Here is a 20,162-nt window from a genome sequence, read left to right as displayed (position 1 = left end):
TGCAAGAGGATACTAATATTGGGACAGCATTGTAAAAATCAAAGTGACTCAAAAGCCAAAGCCACCTAGCCTGCCAGCCCCCCACTGTGGGGATCTGTGTACAGTGTGCTAGGGATTTCTAAAAGACATATAAGAACAAGCTATTCAAAATTACACAAGTAACTAACAAGTTTTTATCTATGTACTTTATATATGCCTCAAAAATTTAGAATTAAACCTTTATCCGCTGAAGCTGATTCATTACAACCTACAAGTAGACCAAGAGTTTTCAAAGTCAACTTAGTTAAAAAGTAAAACCAATAGAAACTTGGAAATGTATCCATACTATTCAAAGTACCTCATTCTCTTCCGTAGTTCCTGTTGCAATGGTTTCAAGTACTCTGATTTTCGATTGACATTTCTCTTCATGGGCCTTATATATATCATTTTGCTGCGAGCACGCAATAGTGAAAATACTCAGCAAAAATAACAAGAATTATTCTTCAGAGAATACAATATTTGGAAACATTTTACATTTTTTAAGTTTTCAAACTGAGTTGAAACCCGCTCATCGATAGCTTGCACAACTTTTTTTAGCAAACATGCCATGCGCTGAACAGAACTTAACAAAGAGTTAGAATACTTTGGATAAGAAAGGAAACAAAATATAACAGGATCAGTCTGTGCATATGCTTCAATAATATGGAATGCATCCTCTCACTACCATACTTGAGGAATATCCCCATTCTTCTTTTCAATGCTTTCATCCAAAATTTTGTTCACAATACTGAACAGTGAATGAATCGGGGCAGCCTGCAAAAAAAAACACAAGCAAACAAGCAACTCGAATTAAAAGAGTTGTAATAGAAAAATAACTAATATGTTGAGGTACACCAAACGTAGATAAAATAATTCTAAAATAAAAAGTTGCAGACCACACATATTAATAAAAGATTTCAGCGCTTACATCTAAACTGTTGGATTTCATCAATTCTGATATTTTAGAAGCAGGAAGATCAGCAATACAACCTTGCTTTGCTAGGATCACCTCACGGAACTTATGTCCAAAATGATGCCTTAACGCAGCTGATGGCTCTGCACATTAAGAGTAAAAGATAATAGACAACAATATTACAAATCTGCAATAACAAACTGAATGAAACCAACCCCCCCCCCCCCCCCACCCCACCCCAAAAGCGCTGGCTGTTACTGCTACACCTACAATTAGTTCTCTCCAAGGATAAACAAAAATTTCGGACATTGCACATATAATCTCCATATATGCAGCTCATGATCAATATCACATGCATATTCATCAGAACCCAAATGTTCTGCACAAAACTAAATAACTATGAAAGAAACCCATGCAACATGGCACTGTTGCAGTTTCACTACTATAAAAATCAAGGTTTAAGATTTTAACTCAGGTTTTAAACTCTGATTGCTCCAAAAAAATATGATCAGTGAAATTTTATAAAATTACAAATCATATGCATTGCAAAGTATTGAATTCACTCACAACATCGAGTGCAGAGCCAAAAATGAAATAAAACTGCTTTTGAGCACCTTAACTGGCACATAATTCATCTGAGCTTATTTAACAAGTAAAATGAAGTGACAAGAAGCATGAGCTTTATGTTCAGCTTGCAACAAAGGGAATGCAAACACCAATATATGGGTATGTGCAATTTTTTCTTACCTTCAACCATGCCTTCAAAAATTTGGGTTTGTTTAACAACTCGATTACAAGCTTCATCTGAGTTGCCAAATCCTCCATTTTCAGTTGCATGCATTTCTGACTGAGGATTCATGATAATATCTTCAAACATACTTTGCATCCGAGTCAATTATGGAAACAATGCTACAAAAAAATAACCCCATAAAAAAATTAACAAAATACATACTAGTCATTACAATGGTAAAAGTTCAAAATTCTATTAGGTAAATAAACTGCCCTGGAAATGAATCCATCTTGAAGATGGCATGACCATTGCCATGCTGAGCATGTGACAAATCCATGGGTCAGAAAAATATTGGGAAACAAAAAAACAAGCCTCTTTTAAACAGCATACAGTACCGCTCATATTGACAAATTGAGATGGAAGAGTTGATTGATCATGTCTTTAAATATAAAAACAGTTGAAAGCCAGTAACTATAAGTTATATACCGTTAAAACATATGTTGCTTTGACCAGCAAATCTTAGTGAACTAGCAGCATAATATCTTAAAATTTTAAAAAGGAAATAAATACAATGAACTGGAAAAAATATAAATTGTAATGTTGGATTTCCCTTTTTGTCTGCGAACCAATATGATGTGCACTTGAAAACACACATGCATGCAGACTCAATTAGCACCACTGTGCTACTATTCCTATTCTTCTACTACTGAACCATTGAAAACACCACACTATTGTCAGTGTACAGTCAATGATTCGTTTAAATATTCTTAGGACTTAGCAGTTAAAACTAGACTCCAGCAAATTCAACCAGAACAAATATCAAATTCCACCATCATCCCCCCCACCCCCCTCTTCCCTGGTTTAAAAAACAAGGAGGGGAAAACAGATATTTAGGGCTCCTCGGATCAGGATACACCTGCTATGGAAAAATCATGCCAAAATTAGTATTTAGAACCTCAGTTTCTTTAACAGTGGGACATTGCCCACTGGTACCTTTTGTCACATTTCGCTTCTTCTTGATCAAGTTAAATCTATGAGAAAGGGGACAATAAACTTGGTGTCATGAGCAAACAGAATAAGTTTAAAATTTGTATTTGGATGACCATGATATCAGAACACCGAGGTCTCTAATGTTTCAAAGTTCTGCAACACCCAAGTTAATAAGGGTAGATAGGCTATGAGCTTATCAGCCAGTGCAGTTTACCATCATTGAAGAAAATAAATAGCGTTGACCCAGGCATCATATTGAAGCTCTAACTCATCCTGTAATTATTTAATTTATTTTTTAAAAAAAAAAGGGCAAACCAGATTGAATTGAAGAAAATTATATTATGCGCTAAAATAAGTAAAGAAGCCCTCTGAGTCTCTGAAGATTGCCACTACGCTACAGATACCATGAAACCTGCTGCCACAAGGCCTACAGCCCTATGAACAAATACCTCAAAAACAAAACTTTGAGTTCAGCCACTGTGCAAGGTAAAATTTTTTGATACGTGTGCCTGCATACTATCTGCTAGAAGTGTTCTGCAAACGAATAGACGAAATGAGCATAGCTAATACCCCTTAAAATATCAAATTGTTAGGAATTCAGCTAATTTAAACTGAATGAATCTTCAAGCACGTGTCGCAAAATGTGTCAAATCCATTAGACTGCGAGGATGAAAAACTTAAGAAAAACCCAAGATGTCAAATTCCATTCTTTATTAGAGCCCGAGAAAATAATACACTCCACTCAACTGAACCTAAAAAGATTATTCAGCTTCCAAGAAAAATTCTCAATTCTCCTCTCATCTGTGTTTCCGGTACCCGAACAGGACAAACACGATAAAAGCTAAGCCCTAAACAATCCAAAAGCAACACGTTTGACTCATACACCCCCATAACCGGTAGAATTTCAACTTGCAAGACAATTCACCAGCAGCATTTGAACAAAACACCATGTAAAGGTGAATTCGCTAACAGATCCGCAGGGAACACCCTGGATTTCAGGAAATCAAAAAGCGTACAGGCAAAACATGGGACCTGAAGAAGCATGCTGAGATCTTGAAACAAACCGCCGAAGCTTGCACAGATCGGTAAAAAAGAGGCCGCGCGACAGAGCAGAGAGGCTCGAAATCGATCGAACGAGGAAGGGAGGGAGGAAGCGAGGCGTTCGTTTCGCGAACACGCAAAGCGACGCGTTCGTTCGAGTTTTCGGAGGCCGGCGAGCAATGCAAGGCTTTCGTTCTCAGAGATAGTTGGGAAATGGCGATGATTTGATGGTTAATTGCGATATTTCAAAACGACCGTCAATGTTTCGGTTATTGCAGTTTTGACCCCCCAAGATTTTGGACGTCCGTTCCCGCCTTTGTCCGGTTTTTGATTTCAACTACGACTCGCCGAGCTCTGCGGGCTCCAGAGTACGGAGCTTTTGTGGCGCGTGGTTGTGCTCCACACGCGCAAACGTATGTTTAGGATAGAACCTACTATATCAATGCTAGCTTCAAGCCATTTGCTCCCATCAATTCTAATTTGATGCATAATTGCTCGAGGTTTTAATTTAATGTCACGCTTGATTATGGGATTACACAATTAATTAAATTATAATTATATGTTTAATCTCTCGATTTAGTAATTAATTTTTTTTAGAAATTAATATCAAATCTATAAGAGCTTCTATACATCAATACGTCTAAAATTTTAATGATATAAATAAATGTCACAAGTTTTTCGTTCTATAGTTAACAGTAAGTTTAAATTACCAAAAAATATTTATGTACATAATAGATCGGATGATAAATGTGAAGAATGGTTTGAAAAACTGATAAATCTCTAGGGAAGAATTTGAACGCGTGAGAGAAAGCTCTCCCTTCCGCTTGAGGGTTTTAAATAAAGTTTCACATATATATAGTTAAGGTTAAAGTGAGTTAGGTCATGCATATTGTTTTTAAGGAGGTATTTTAGTAATCAAACTTGCGATGTTTAAGAGTCGTTTGGTATCACTGTTAAAATTTGTTAAAATAAAAATTAAAAATAGAAACTAAAAACTAAAAATATAAAATAAAAATCAGCAATCGGTTTAAATTTTTAAAGTAAAAATACTCATTTTTGTCTTCAAATCAACAAATATTTTAAAACATATGATTTAAGTAATAAAAGTGAAAAATAATAAAACTTAAAGTTAAAGATAAAAATTATTGCAATTATTTTATTTAATGTTTATATTTTCAAAATTCACTTATAATAAAAATTTTACTATAAATGACAATTGAAAACAGTAAATATATTTTGTAATTCGCATTTATTATTTTTAAGATTTTTTAAAAAAATTCATGGATGCTTTTTTTTTTTTATTAAAAGTATGTATTAAATGAATGATACAATCCAAAAAACAATTTTTAGATATTAAAATTTTTTGACAATAAGTTCAAAACAATTGAAACAAAAAATAAAGTTTAACTTTCTGTTTTTTTCACAGATCGCTAAAAGATAACAACAACAAAAATATTTTTATAATTTGTTTTTGCTATGCAAAAATGGAAACAGAAAACAAAAAATAATGATATCAAACAAACCCTTATATTATAGCTATTAGGGATCAAATTATGAAAAATAGAAAGGAGTATAGGATGAAAGATGACTCATCTCCCATATATAGTCGAACTAAATTTAAACTAGCCATTGCATTGTTCTACTTGAAAACTATTTAGCATTGTATGAAAACAGAGGTGCATGGTTATGGTTGTGTGACTATTTTTATATTTTCTGTATTTGCTATAATTTATAAAATGTGTATTTTTTTATTTAGGTTAGTTGAGTAAAACTAAAGTAAAAGTTGTTATTAATAATTAGTATGCTTTAAAAAGTATTTTGGTTGGATAATACTTATGAGAATGAGAGTGTGGTGAATGTCAAAAGTCATGGGAGAGTATGTGTGGAAAAGTTTTTATCGTACTTTATACAAAATAATACAAATAAGAATTTCGATTCTTTTTCAAAATAGTGTTGTTGTAAAAATTTGTTCTTAATTGATATTAAAAAAGACTTGATACTTTGGAAATAAAACATTTACAAAAAAAAAATGATATGAAATTTTTATTTTTTATTTTTTAATAATTTTTAAATTATATATATATATATATATATCCTACAATTGAAAAAAAAATTAAAAACAAAAATGGATTCAAGATTTGAAAACATGAATTTGACAATATGTTAGATTTAAATTTTCAAAATACAAGTCTTAATTTTCATTATACTTTTAAAAAGCTTTAAATGAAAAATAAATGTTTATTCTTTCATTTACCATGTTTTTTTTTTTTTTTTATTTCAAATAATCTCAAAAAAACTAATAAGAAATCTTGATTTTATATTTGTTGCTGAATGAAATATTGAATGACCTTTGAAACATTCTCCAAGCGTGATCACCTGAAAAAAGTATGAACGGTTTGGAGAACCCAGGGTGTACTCAGGGGGATCGCTCTGATGCCTAAGTAAGGGATTTGCTTGAGAGGTTTTATACAACAGTAAAATGATATGTAGGAATGAGATGTCTTACCTCTTTATAGCGTCCCCTTTTATATTGGTGAGATTTGACCCTATGGCAATATGCCATTTATGAGCGTATTATGGCGTTGACGTGAATCACTCTAATCTTTATGGTCATTACAGCGTTGGCGTAAATCGCTCCGGTTGAACAATTAACTTGGGTAGTTTTGTAACTGCCCCCATCAATGTAGTGCTTTAGTCTTCTCTTGGTTTATAAAAGCTATTGATTTGATAGTTGGTCTTCTTAATGGTGACACATTTGGGGTATATCAGTTGCCCCCCTTTTAGGTTTCGAAAATTTGAAGCTTGTTTCCAAAGTTCGAAAGTGGTTTTTTTTTTTTTTTTCTAAACAACGTGTTGGTCTATTGGAGTCGTCCTTATATATATGGCTTACCAAGCCGATTACATAGATTACCGAGCCGACTACATCGCTTGTTGAGTCGATGTCTGCATTGAGCTACTTATGCGACTTGCCAAGTCGAGGTCGTTACGTCGTCAACTCATCCGAGCTGATGTCGCTACCGAGTTGCCTACGCGGCCTATCGAGCCGATGTCTACCTTGAGCTGCTTATGCAACTTGTCGAGTTGAGGTAGTTTCGTTGTCAGCTCATCTGAGCCTATGTCTCTACCGAGCAGCCTACGTGGCTCGGCAAGTCGATATCTCCCTTGAGCCGCTTATGCATCTTGTCGAGCCGAGGTCGTTTCATTGTCAAATCATCTGAGCCCATGCCACTACTAAGCTGCTATGTGGCTTACCGAGTCAATGTCCACATTTATCTGCTTATGCAACTTGCCAAGCTAAGGTTTTTTTGTTGTCAGCTCATCCGAGTCATTCCACATTTGGCTTGCTAAACCGCCTCATCGGTTGGCTTGCTGAGCTAATGTTTTCGAACAAACCTCAATTCGACCAGCTAAAATTTAAGTAGTTCTTTAGTGGCGCTTCATGCCAACCAGCTTTTTGAGTGCCCATTTGTGCCAACCAGCTCTCATCTGAGCAGCTTTTTGAGTGGCCATTCATGCCGACTAGCTCTAATTCAAGCAACTCTTTAAGTGGTCATTCGTGTCAACCAGCTCTTATTCTAGCAGCTCTTTGAGTGGTCCTTCATGCCAACTAGCTCAGATCCGAGCAACTTTTTGAGTAACCATTCGTGCTAAGTAGCTCTTTGAGATTCTCTTTGTGGCGAACAGCTCTTTGAGATGCTTTTTGTGCCAAGTAGCTCTTCGAGATGCTCCTTGTGCCGAGTAGCTCTTCGAGATGCTCTTTGTGCCGAGTAGCTATTTAAGATGCTCCTTGTACCAAGCAGCTCTTTGAGATGCTCTCTGTGCGAAGCAGGTTTTTAAGATGCTCTTTGCGCCGAGCAGCTTTTTGTGCCGATTTTATTTAGCCTCGTGAGTTGTGCTCATCAGTTGGGCTATTTTCAGGCCTCACAAGCTTTGCTCTTACTCGTTCATTCCTTCCTCGTCTCAATCGAAAGCTTCTCTTTGTGTTTGCTATGTATGCCCTTATGTCCTCCTTTCTTTTGTTTACTTTCATTGTTTTTGTTTGTTTTTCCTTGGCAGTGTGTGGTATTATTTTGGCTTTGTTCCTTATATATTCTCTGAGTTCGCCACATGTTCTATGCGTTCTTCATGTGTTCTTTGAATGTTCTTCACATGTTCTTTGAATATTCTTCGCGTTCTTCGTGTGCTCATCGGATGTTCTTAGTAGATTGTTGAAAGTAGACTTCGTTGATTCTTCTTTTTGAAAATCACAAGTTGTTTTCTTCTTGCTCTTTCATTGTCTACTCCCCATGAAGTCTTCTGAGGCTCAATTCGCGCCTCCGACCAATATAAGCAATGCTAGGTCGAACCCTTCCCATGAAGATTTGCGTGACCTACGTCGCTTCCTTGCCATTCCGGATAGTATCCAACTCAAGCTGCCCACCAGCTATGAGTTTTCTTAATAGCCAAGCAGCAGTGAGATTTGCCTATATATGGATTATCTTGACCTTGGTCTTAGATTGCCTTTTTTTCCCTTATTTTCTAATGTATTCCGATTTTACAACACAGTTGTGACGCCCTAAACTCGACACGTAGAAAAACCTACATAATCCCTGTAATGATCTCTAATACCATAAATATACAACCAGGCCCCAAACTGGGGTCCCGGATTTTCCTATCCATAACTGAAAACATAAATATGCAGCGGGAGACAAACCACCTCAAAACACAATACCAGAGTACTAACTATTCCAGTTATACATATGTGTATCCATAACATATATTACATCCCAAAGTAGACAAAATATAACAAAATTCGATATCTCATCATACTTACATAAACTAACAAAATAAACTACTCCCAGCCCTATAGCACGCTAGGAATGATTCCCTGTAAGACCTGAATTATGAGACGGATATTGGGGTGAGACACTTCTCAGTAAGAAGGATCAGATTATCATCAGTGTGTGACTAACATGAGTTTTAATGTGAACATGATATTCCCATATATTTAACTGAACAAGAAATGACATTTGAAAATTGTATTCACTTGTGTAACTGAAAATATGTATATTTTCCTATATAACATAATTCGGTTCAATATAGCATATTTCTCGTAAATTCACAAATATATGCATAGAAAAACCAACCTATTGGGCCACTGAATTAACGACATGTTTTCGCCCCATACCGGGTTGTGCTGCCCAAAGGTTGGACTTAGCATTTGGTCGGTCGAAATAATGCTAAGTCAATCAAATTCATCTACAAGTACGATTTGTCTACCCTGTCCCAGAATGTCCTTTGGGAGGGGTCTCCTAGCAAAGCCTACAGGAGTAGTACTGTACCCAGGCCAAATCGACTATTCACCACCACACTTTCATACTAGTGTGGTTGCCTACCTCCTGATTATAGCTACGGTACCGTGCTCACATTACATTTAATCCCACAGGGCTTTTAAACCATATATTGCAATTTACGTAAATAAAAACTGTAATAAAAAAATATTTCCATTTATCAATGTAAAACATGCCATTATTGTATCTCGGCATGTAGCCGTCATTTTAGTATATCACAACTGGCATATAGCTGCCATTTCAGTATATAGTAATCGGCATATAGCCGCCATTTCATTATATCATAATCATATTAATTTGTCATGACATATACAGATAAAATCATATCACTAAACTATCATATTTAATCATACCATAATACTCGTTCTTATGCCACATCATTTTGACCGATAAATCATAATATAGTAAAATGCCTAGGGAATATAAAATTTGTTGAAAACAAGAATATGATCATCTCTAGGGTTTAACTTAACTCAAACTATATCTTTTACATGAAAAAGGAGATGATCAACCCATTCACTTTAGTTTTCCCCAAATACGTATAATACTCAAAAGTACTATTTTCATAAACCTGATTAGTTTAGAAAAACACATATACCGTTTATAAAAACATAAACAACAATTTAATTGGTTCATATTTCAAAAAGAGCTGACATAACCTAATCCCCTTACCTGTTCTTGGAAAATCTGCCTAAAACCTTCAGATCCTCGAAACCCTAGCCGTTTAAATTTGCCGAGGATTGACAACCTACGAGCTGGGAGGAAGGAGAGAGGATCGGAGAGCATAAGGAAGCCCAGGAGAGCCTTAGAGAGAGAAAACCTCGAAACCCTGGGAGAGAGAGTGTAACGACCCAAGGAATAATAGTATTTAAATAATAAAGAAAAGGGTAAATGGGAAACAATAACAGAAGGAGGCAGCGGGTTTCAGCGTTCGTCGACGACGTTGCGTACTGGGCTCGTCGATGAGGGTGTGCCTCGTCGACGAGAAGATATCGAGGGGATGTTCTGGGTGACTCTGAATTTCATCGACGAAGGGGAGAGTTCATCGACAAATTTCCTCTTGGCCTCGTCAGCAAGGTGACATGGCTCGTCGATGTATCCCACAGTATAAATAGTGTTAAACTCGGGTTTTACGCATAAATTTTCAGCAGAAAACTCTCTCTCTCTCCTCTACGATTCCTCTCTCCTCTCTCTCCGATTTCGGCCCCGTTAGTCATCAGATCGACGATCTGAGGCCACCACGATGCTCCTGGGAAAGTTCTTTCCAAGTCTTCCGGAGCGGATCATTGGTGGGATGGAGTTGAATTTCACCCCAGATTCAGGGTAAAGCCTTTTTGTTAAAATTTGGCTTTCCAGTAGTTGTAAGAAATGTAGTAGGCAGGGAAATAATGATATTTTGTATAAGATATTTGATTTTCAGGGTGTTTAGTGAGAAACCCAACAGGTGTAGGACCCGTTACGGTAAGGAAATTTAGTAGGAATCAAGTAAGAGAAATATGCTATGCTAGGCAATTTTATTATGTTTTCAGTATAAATTGTACGTTTTTACTAGATGATCATTCACAGCAGAAATTTATACAGTTTATCAATTATGTTTAATATGTTTTAAATTACTGTGTAGCTTGAGAATATAGATATAGTCTAAAAACATGTTTTACAGTAATTTTCAGGATTATGTTTACATAATATACATACAGGAAATATGTTTTATAGCAATTTCAGAATACCATGATTATACACTTTATAGTATCATGACATACAGATTTACAATTAATTTCAGAAATACAGTTGTTATAGAAATAGTTTATTTCAGCGCCATGGTTAATACAGCTACTACAGAATCATGGTAAAACAGATAGTTATATACAGAAACGTACTATATGGTATCATACCCTGATGGACTATTACAGATACAGTTTACAGAGCACGGTACCGTAGCTATATACAGTTTAGAGTGCAACCACATATTCAGATAATACTTGGAAGATAAGTCAATCGTGCCTATGTTGTGGACAGAATCCCCATCAGATATAGGTTGAGGAAGGCCGATCTGACTGACCAAGTATAGTGGTTTATCCTGGTAGGCCAACCAGTGATAGATCCTGCCTACGAGCTGCACAACCCTGTCACGAGGGGTTAAATCATGACATACAACTATCCATCCAGGGAAGTTTTTCAGGTATTATTGTGTATATAGAGTTTTACAGAAACAGAGAATATACTTATGTACATTATAAGTATTATGAGTAGAAACCTAAAATACGGATAAGTTAAGCAACATGGATATAGGTGGTGGTTTATATTATTTGTACCGTATTTGCAAATTCAATTATACATGATTATATAGAATCAGATTTTTATAGAATTATAACTCATTTGCCACACACTAGCAATAGCATATTTTATCTTACTGAGCGTCATCTCATCCCGTCATATTAACATTTTTTTCAGGTGATCCAGTTAGGCGAGTGATCAGGCTCGCAGATAGAGGGAGTTACAGTGCTACCTTGATAAAAGAGTGAGTGTTTTTGGAGAGAGAGTATTTTTGGTGTAGCTCTAGTTCAGTTGTATATGTGTATTTTGGGAACAATCTAGCACTCTGGTATTGTATTGTACATTTGTGATTATGGTCATATGAATTCAGCTTATCGCTGCATAGGTTGATAATTATTATATATATAAATATATATGAAGGTATCAGAGATATGAAATTTTTATAGTATTTATTATTGGAAAATTTTAAAATATTTATAAATTGTAGCAGGTCGTTACAGAGAGAGAGTGAGAGATTTTATTTTCCTAAAAAAAATGAGCTTCATTCTATTTATAGGCAAGTTGGCCCGCATGAAATCGTCGACGGTTTTGCCATATACCAAACCAAAATCTTCCTCAAAAACCTCTCAGTAGTTGAAATTGTCGATGGTTTTCCCGAGCTTTATAAAACCGTCGATGGTTTGACACTTAGAATGCTCTTGGTAGTTTTAACCATCGATGATTTCCTGAGACTCCCCTAAAACTGTCGACGGTTTGGTCTTGTACCAAACTGATTCCCTCTTTTCTTTCCTTTTTCTCTTTTTTTTCCTTTTCTTTTATTTTCTTGGTTCAGGTTACTACATCCTCCCCTCATAAAAATTTTCATCTTTGAAATTTGCTAATTGATTTTTATTACAATCACTTATCTGTTGGTCTGATTTTAGGAAGAGCCGACAACCATCCACATGGCAGCTCCGTCCAAAGTTTATTAATTACCATCACTTATGGAGGAGGAATACCGTGGTTACATACAATGCTTTTCAGAGATTACAATTACCATTCAAAACTATCCCAACGACCATCCATGTACTAAAACCAGAAATAAACAGATAACTAAACAAACCTATACACAAAACCAAACACCTACCTATACCGTTATACTTACCTGAATCATTGTACCTACATGCCTAATGTTGGGTCTTGTTGAACAGCTGTGGGTACTTTCGATGTATTTCCTCTTCCAACTCCCATGAAGCTTCCTCCACTGCGTGATTATGCCAAAGCACTTTCACTAGAGAGATCTTCTTAGTATGCAGTTCCTATTCCTTACAATCCAAAACCTGAGCTGGCACTTCCTCGTAGAATAAGGTATCGCTGATTTTCAAGAATTCATTACTGATCACGTGTGAGGGATCTAGGATGTACTTCCTCAACATCAACATATGGAAGACATCATACATTCTAGATAAGGCTGGGAGTAACACTAAACGGTACACAACCGGACCAACCTTCTCCTAAATCTCGAATAGTCCGATGTACCTAGGGCTTAGCTTACCTTTCTTTCCAAACCTCTCATACGCTGCCATCTTAATACTAGCCTGATAGCTATTATTGTAGGCAAACTCCACTAATGGTAAATACTGAAGACAACCACCTTTGAAATCCAGCACACGCCTCAACACATCCTCTAATATATGGATTGTCCTTTCTAACTATCCATCTTTCTAAGGGTGAAACGTTGTGATGAAAGTGAGTTGCATTCCCAAAACTCTCTACATACTTTTCCAAAATTGGGAGATGAGCTGGGGGTCACTGTCTGAAACAATGAACACTGGTATACCGTGCAGTCTCACTATCTCTTGAACATATTCATGGAATAGCTAATTTTAATCAGGACGAAGTAAGCAGTCTTCGTCAGTTAGTCAAAAATCACCCAGATAGCGTTCTGTCCATGAAGTGCTGATGGTAATCTCGTGACGAAGTCCATGGAAATGTGCTCTCACTTCCACTCAAGAATAGGAACTAGTTGCAATGATCTTGCTGGCCTCTGATGCTCAGCCTTCATTTGCTGACATGACAGGCACTCCTTTACGAATCTGGAAATTTTCCTCTTCATGTTATTCCACCAAAAATATTCCCACAGATCCCTGTACATCTTAGTGCTCCCTAGATGCATTGTATAGAGAGAGCGATGTGCCTCCTCCAAAATGGTTCATTTAATCTCTGCGTCATTTGGTACACATACCCCGGTGCAAAACCTCAACACCCCATCATCTGAGACATTGAAATCTACTCTCAACCCACTCTACACTGTATCTGTCATTTTCACTAGTTTTGTATCTCTCATCTGAGCTGCCCTGATCCTTTCTAGTAAGGTCGGCTGAATTACTAGGCTAGCAATGAATGTCTGGTGATTTCCTTCCACTATCTCCATGCCAAGTCGTTCCAAGTCCATCCTGATCTGATGCTGAACTACCACTGCTGATACTGACGCATTCACTGACTTTGACTTAGCGCATCAGTTACCACATTAGCTTTTCCTGTGTGGTAATTGATGGTATAGTCGTAGTCCTTTATTAACTCTAGCCACCTCCTCTGGCTCATATTTAGTTATTTTTGCGTGAAGAAGTATTTTAGGCTTTTGTGGTCTATAAAGATCTCGCACCTTTCACCATAGAGGTAATGCCTTTAGATTTTTAATGCATACACTACTGCTGCCAATTTCATGTCGTGCGTGGGATAGTTCTTTTTGTATTCCTTGAAATGCCAAGAAGCATACGCAATGACCTTTCCCTACTGCATTAAAACACACCCAAGTCCTTTCTGAGACACGTCACTGTAGATCACAAATCCACCATATTTTGATGGAATGGTCAAAACTGGGGCAGTGATCGACCACTATTTCAATTCCTAAAAGCTCTGCTCGCATTCACCAGTCCACTTAACTTCACATCCTTCCTCGTTAGCCATGTCAAAGGACCTGACAATCTAGAAAATCCCTCTACGAACTGGCAATAATATCCTGTCAGACCCATGAAACTTCTAACCTCATGCACATTTCAGTCTCGCCCAATCAACTACTGCTTCTATCTTGCTTGAGTCCACTGAAACACCTTCCCTGTAAACTACGTGTCCTAGAAATGCAACTTGTTCCAACCATAATTTGCATTTCTTGAATTTAGCGTAAAGTTTCCTTTCTCTAAGTACCTGAAGTACCAGCCTCAAATGTGTCTCATGCTCCTAGAGACTCCTTGAATAAACCATTATGTCATTAATGAACACCACTATGAACTGATTCAAATACTGGTGGAAGACCTTATTCATTAAGTCCATAAATGCCGCAGGAGCATTCGTCAACCCAAAAGGCATAACAAGAAATTCATAGTAGCCGTACCTGGTTCGAAACGCCGTCTGTAGTACATCCTCTAATTTACTCTCACCTAGTGGTACCTGGATCGAAAATCAATCTTGGAGAAGACTTGTGTTCCCTAAATTTGGTCAAATAGATCGTCAATACGGGGTAACGGGTACTTGTTCTTTATCATCATCTAATTTATCTCCCGGTATTCGATACACATCCTCTTTGACTCGTCTTTCTTTTTCACAAACAATACTAGTCCTCCCCAGGGTGACACGCTCAGTCTGATAAATCCCTTGTCTAGTAGTTCCTGTAGTTGCTCATTTAACTCTTTTAGTTTAGCTGGAGCCATTATGTATGGAGCTTTAGAAATGGGTGTCGTCCCTGGAAGTAAATCAATGGCAAACTCCACTTCACGATTAGGAGGCAATCCAGGTAAGTCATCTGGAAAAACATCCGAGAACTCCCTTACTACCGGAATATTCTCCAGCTTGAGTTCCCCCTTTGGTGCCTCTTTCACAAATGCTAGGTACCCCGGGCATCCCCCCAAAAGTAGCTTCTTTGTCTGAATGGCTGGAAGAATTTGTGGTGTTGAGCGCACACATGACCCAACAAATTTAAACTCCTGCTCCCCAGGAGGTCTGAACACTACCTCTTTCCGGTGGTAGTCTATACTAGCATAGTTGGATGCTAGCCAGTCCATCCCGAAAACAACGTCGAATCCATACATATCGAATACAATCAAACTAGCCAGCAGCACTCTACCGTAAATATCCACTGGGCAATTTCTAACCATTTTTCTACATGCTATTGTCACCTCTGTCGGTGTCACTACTGATATATTGTCGTCTAAGAATTATGTTTCTACCCCACATAATCTGACATACCCTAGAGACACGAGTGTGTGGCTCCCAAATCAAATAACATAATAGCTTTATTTAGAAACATATAAAGGTTACCTGTCATCACATATTTTGTATTCTCCGTATCGCCCAAAGTTAAAGAATACACTCGCGCCTGGGTAGTGCCCCTTTGATAGTTCCCATGCAATGCCTAATTACCTCCCTGATATTGTTGAGGTGCAGGTGCATCGCCTTCTGGCCCACGACAATAATGAGCGACGTGGCCAGGTTTACCGCACCTATAACATTCCCTTTTTTCCAGCCCTCCCCCGGATGCCTTTTGTCATAGGTAGGGCATATAGGGTATGGTGGGGTACCCTGAAATGCCCCACTACCTGTCTCCCATATCTGGCCTCCGTCGTTACCATACCTCCTCCAAGGACCTTGCCTCAAACCTGTGTGAGAACCAGAAGACATAACCCTCTTCTTCAGGTTCTGAACCTCTGCACCTCTCTGTCGACTCGTCTCCACCATGGTGGCTTTATCCACTAGCTCCAAGAAGTTCTGCACCTGTAACATTGCCACCTGCTCGAAGATTTCCTATCTCAGACCTCTCTCGAACTTCCGTATCTTTCTATACTCGTCAGGTACCATATATGGAGCGAGTGTGACAGCTCCATGAACCTAGCGGCGTACTGTTGAACAGAAAAATGTCCCTAAGTCAGGTTCATGAACTCCTCGACCTTTGCATCTCTGGTAGTGGCGGGAAAGTACCAGTCGAAGAAAATCTCTCTAAACCGACCCCAAGTCAACGCTGCAGGTACTGATCTCTATTCCTTCAGTAGCCTAACAGATTACCACAATCGCTCAGCCTCTTCAGTCAGCTTGAATGTGACGTAGAGGACTCTCTATGCATTGCATTACAACCAAGATCTTTTCAATTTCCTGCACCCAGTTCTCCGCAATAATCGGGTCGACGCTTCCCATGAATGTGGGAAGATTCATGCGAGCGAACTGATCGACGGTGCATCCTAGCTTAGTGGTGGGACGGTCCTACCCCCTAGAACTTTGCATGACCTCGATCATGAATTTTTGGGCGAAGTCCCGAATCACCGATGTAGAACCATTACCATGCTCATGTGACATCCCCTCTGTATTGCTTCCTCAGGCGTTCGTATTATTATCCTCGGGATCCATCCTGAAGATATAATCGAAATGAATTTAGAATTTTAATATCTTAACATGTTCGGTGCATTTATAATACTAAAAGACCCATTTAATATCTTAATTCTTGATATAAACCCTAAACACCCAACATAGACACAAAACCGTCGATGGTTGTATGGACATCCTAGAAAACCGTCGACAGTTTGGCCCCAGACACCTTTACTAATCCCCTTTTCTTATATATACATTTAACAAATTTAGGTACTAGGTCTAAACCATCACCCCCTAATTATGACGTACTCTGCCATCTTAATATTCCTTTTCAAAATTTTAACTTCCAGTCTCTCCACTCAGAAACAAAATCGTTGATGGATTGCCGTGGTTTTTCTGAAACCGTCGTTTTAGGAAAAACATAGAAGTATGTTAAGGAAATCTGCCCCCGAGCTACGAAACCAAAACTCAAAATTCCTACCCATATCCTAACTCAAACCTATACTTTGGTAAGATCATCTAACAAAGTATGCAGAACCTAGCAAACCTAGGCTCTGATACCATTTTGTGACGCCCTAAACCCGTCACGTTGGGCCCGGGGTGCCACGTAGGAAAACCTGCATAATCCCTGTAATGATCTCTAATACCATAAACATACAACCTGCCCCCAAACTGGGGTCCTAGGTGTTCCTGTCCATAACTGAAAACATAAATATGCAGTGGAAGACAAACCACCTCAAAACACAATACTAGAGTACTAACTATTCCAATTATGCATATGTGTCTCCATAACATATATTACATCCCAAAGTAGACAAAATATAACAAAATTCAGTTTCTCACTATACTTACATAAACTAACAAAAGAAACTACTCCCAGCCCTGTAACACGCTAGGACTGATTCCCTGTAAGACTTGAAATATAAAATGGATATTGGGGTGAGACACTTCTCAGTAAAGAGGATCAGATTATCATCAGTGTGTGGCTAACATGAGTTTTAGTGAGAACATGATATTCCCATTTATTTAACTGAACAGGAAATGACATTTGAAAACTGTACTCACTTGTGTAACTGAAAATACGTATATTTTCCTATATAACATAATTTGGCTCAGTATAGTCTATTTCTCGTAAATTCACAAATATATGCATAGAAGAACCAACCTCTTGGGCCAGTGAACTAACGACATACTTCCGCCCCATGCCGGGTTGTGTTGCCTGAAGACTGGACTTAGCATTTGGTCGGCCGACTTAATGCTAAGTCAATCGAACTGATATGCAAGTGCAATTTCCCTACCTTATCCCGAAATGTACCTCGGTAGGGTCCCCCGGAATGTCCTTCGGGAGGGGTCTCTCGACAAAGCCTACAAGAGTAGTATTGTACCCAGGCCAAATTGACTATTCACTACCACACTTTCATACCAGTGTGGTTGCACTCCCTCTTGATTATAGGTATGGTACCGTGCTCACATTACATTTAATCCCATAGGGTTCTTAAACCATATATTGTAATTTACATAAATAAAAACTATGATAAAATCTCATTTCCATTTAACAATGTAAAACATGTCATTATTGTAACTTGGCATATAGCCGCCATTTTAGTATATCACAACTAGCATATAGTCGTCATTTCGGTATATCACAACCGGCATATAGCCGCCATTTAGTATATCATAACTGGCATATAGCTACCATTTCATTATATCATAATCGAATCAATCTTTCATAACATATATTGATAAAATCATCTGATTAAACTATCATATTTAATCATACCATAATACTCGTTCTCACGCCACACCATTTTGACTAATAAATCATAATATAGTAAAATGCACGGGGAATATAAAATTTGCTAAAAACAAGGGTTTGATCATCTCTAGGGTTTAACTTAACTCAAACTATATGTTTTGCAGGCAAAAGAAGATGATCAACCCATTCACTTTAATTTTCCCCAAATACACATAATACTCAAAACTACCATTTCCATAAGCCTGATTCGTTCAGAAAAACACATAAACCGTTTATAAAAACATAAACAATAGTTTAATCGGTTCATATTTCAAAAAGAGCTGACATAACCTAATCCTCTTACTTGTTCCTATAAAATCTGCCTAAAACCTTCAGATCCTCGAAACTCTTGTAAAGACCCGAAAAAAAATATTAATTATTAATCAAATAATTAATTAAGCATTATTAAATTAAAGTAATTAAATAAATGGTATGATAGATATATAAGTATACAGATATATATATATATATATATATATATATATGATAAAGTAATATGTAAATGTGTGTGTGTGTGTGTTTATATATATAGTATAATATGATAAAGTAAGTTATAATAATATATATATGATATTAGTATAATATTATTATATAGGTTAGTGGGTTATGGATGCTTGCTTTGTAAGCCAACCAAAGGAACCAAATTATAATTGGTGAAATTGGAAATCAAATCCAATTTCAAATAGAACCTCACGCCCTCTCTCTCTCTCTCTCTCTCCAACTCTCCTCCACGACCACCTCTCTCTTTCTCTAAAATATCTTGGCAAATATTCGGTCGATCGAAAAACGAAAGGTATCGTTGGATTCCTAACTCCGTCACCGACATTTCTACCAAAGCGAATTTATCGTGGGAGCGGCGTAGGCACCACTCCTGGGGTGAGGTAAACCCTCACTTATTCCTTAATTTCTCATTATATCTTCAACTAAATCGACGATCGGACACCACCACGGGGTCCTAGTTTCGATCATCGTCATTTTGGCCAGAGTAAATTTTCAATTTGGGTATCATAGGCACCACTCCAAAGCGAGATTGTGATTTGGGAAATAAGTAAATTAGTCATATTTAAGAGTTTAATAATTTATTTGGAATTTATGAGTCTAAAAAATGTTGAAATAGTATTTTATTTAGGGTTAATTTAATTGAACTATGATTATTGAATCAGGGTTCGGGTGAGCGCCGCAAGCATTGTTTTGGGGTCCTTGTTGGCGTAGTTCAAGGAACCAAGTAAGGGGGAATATATATTAAACCAAATTTTTATGAATTAAACGGATAAACGGATTATGTTATGTATATACGTATATGTTTTCTTATGGGTTTTAAAATGCTAACCGTTTAAATTATGATTTCTGAACCTAGGGTTGTTTTATTAGTTATGTATATGTGAAAATGGACTGATGAAAGTGAAAGATTTTTCAAGATAATTATGTAAGAAATTAAAGGTATATTTTTAGTATATGAATGTTAAATGTAGGTTGGCTTATTTTATAGGAAATGTATAATTTTACTGCTAAATTGTGTGGCATGAGTAAAATGAAAATTCTGTGTAAATTATGTTATATATATGAAATGCAGGTTATACAGGGAATGCACTGATAATGAAAATGTTATATGAATTATGCTGCATGTGATTGTTAATGTAACCATGGAAACAATGAACAGCTGAAAGGAGCTGTAGACTAACTAATGACAGTTGAAAGGAGTTGTAGTAGCAGGCTAGCGCATATCTATGTGGA

At 37.2% G+C, this 20,162-nt stretch overlaps 2 protein-coding genes across 3 annotated transcripts in view; one reads left to right on the top strand and one right to left on the bottom strand.

Annotated features, from left to right (window-relative positions):
• The window catches only part of LOC131163506 (uncharacterized), a 40,340-nt gene extending 36,474 nt beyond the window's left edge, over window positions 1-3,866 (top strand). Inside the window, exon 2 of the mRNA XM_058120100.1 lies at window positions 3,651-3,866. Coding sequence (XP_057976083.1) covers window positions 3,651-3,700 — 50 coding nt within the window. The 3' untranslated portion in view covers window positions 3,701-3,866. The remainder of the gene's footprint in view (window positions 1-3,650) is intronic.
• LOC131164827 (kinesin-like protein KIN-14J) overlaps window positions 1-3,954 on the bottom strand; it is a 34,237-nt gene extending 30,283 nt beyond the window's left edge. The window contains exons 1-7 of one of the 2 annotated variants that reach the window (XM_058122318.1): window positions 3,684-3,954; window positions 1,679-1,840; window positions 947-1,074; window positions 709-792; window positions 514-591; window positions 338-430; window positions 218-247 (exon numbers count right to left, since the gene is read on the bottom strand). In XM_058122318.1, the coding sequence (XP_057978301.1) occupies window positions 218-247; window positions 338-430; window positions 514-591; window positions 709-792; window positions 947-1,074; window positions 1,679-1,817 (552 nt within the window). In that variant the 5' untranslated portion in view covers window positions 1,818-1,840; window positions 3,684-3,954. Of the gene's footprint in view, window positions 1-217; window positions 248-337; window positions 431-513; window positions 592-708; window positions 793-946; window positions 1,075-1,678; window positions 1,841-3,667 lie in introns of both variants that reach the window. The other variant, XM_058122319.1, reaches the window with a different exon arrangement.
• Window positions 3,955-20,162: the final 16,208 nt, after the last annotated feature.

Source organism: Malania oleifera, chromosome 9, assembly GCF_029873635.1.
Source record: "Malania oleifera isolate guangnan ecotype guangnan chromosome 9, ASM2987363v1, whole genome shotgun sequence".
In the NCBI taxonomy this organism is placed as follows: domain Eukaryota; kingdom Viridiplantae; phylum Streptophyta; class Magnoliopsida; order Santalales; family Ximeniaceae; genus Malania; species Malania oleifera.
Note: the sequence above shows the minus strand (reverse complement) of the source record. Positions and strands in the feature narration are given on the sequence as shown.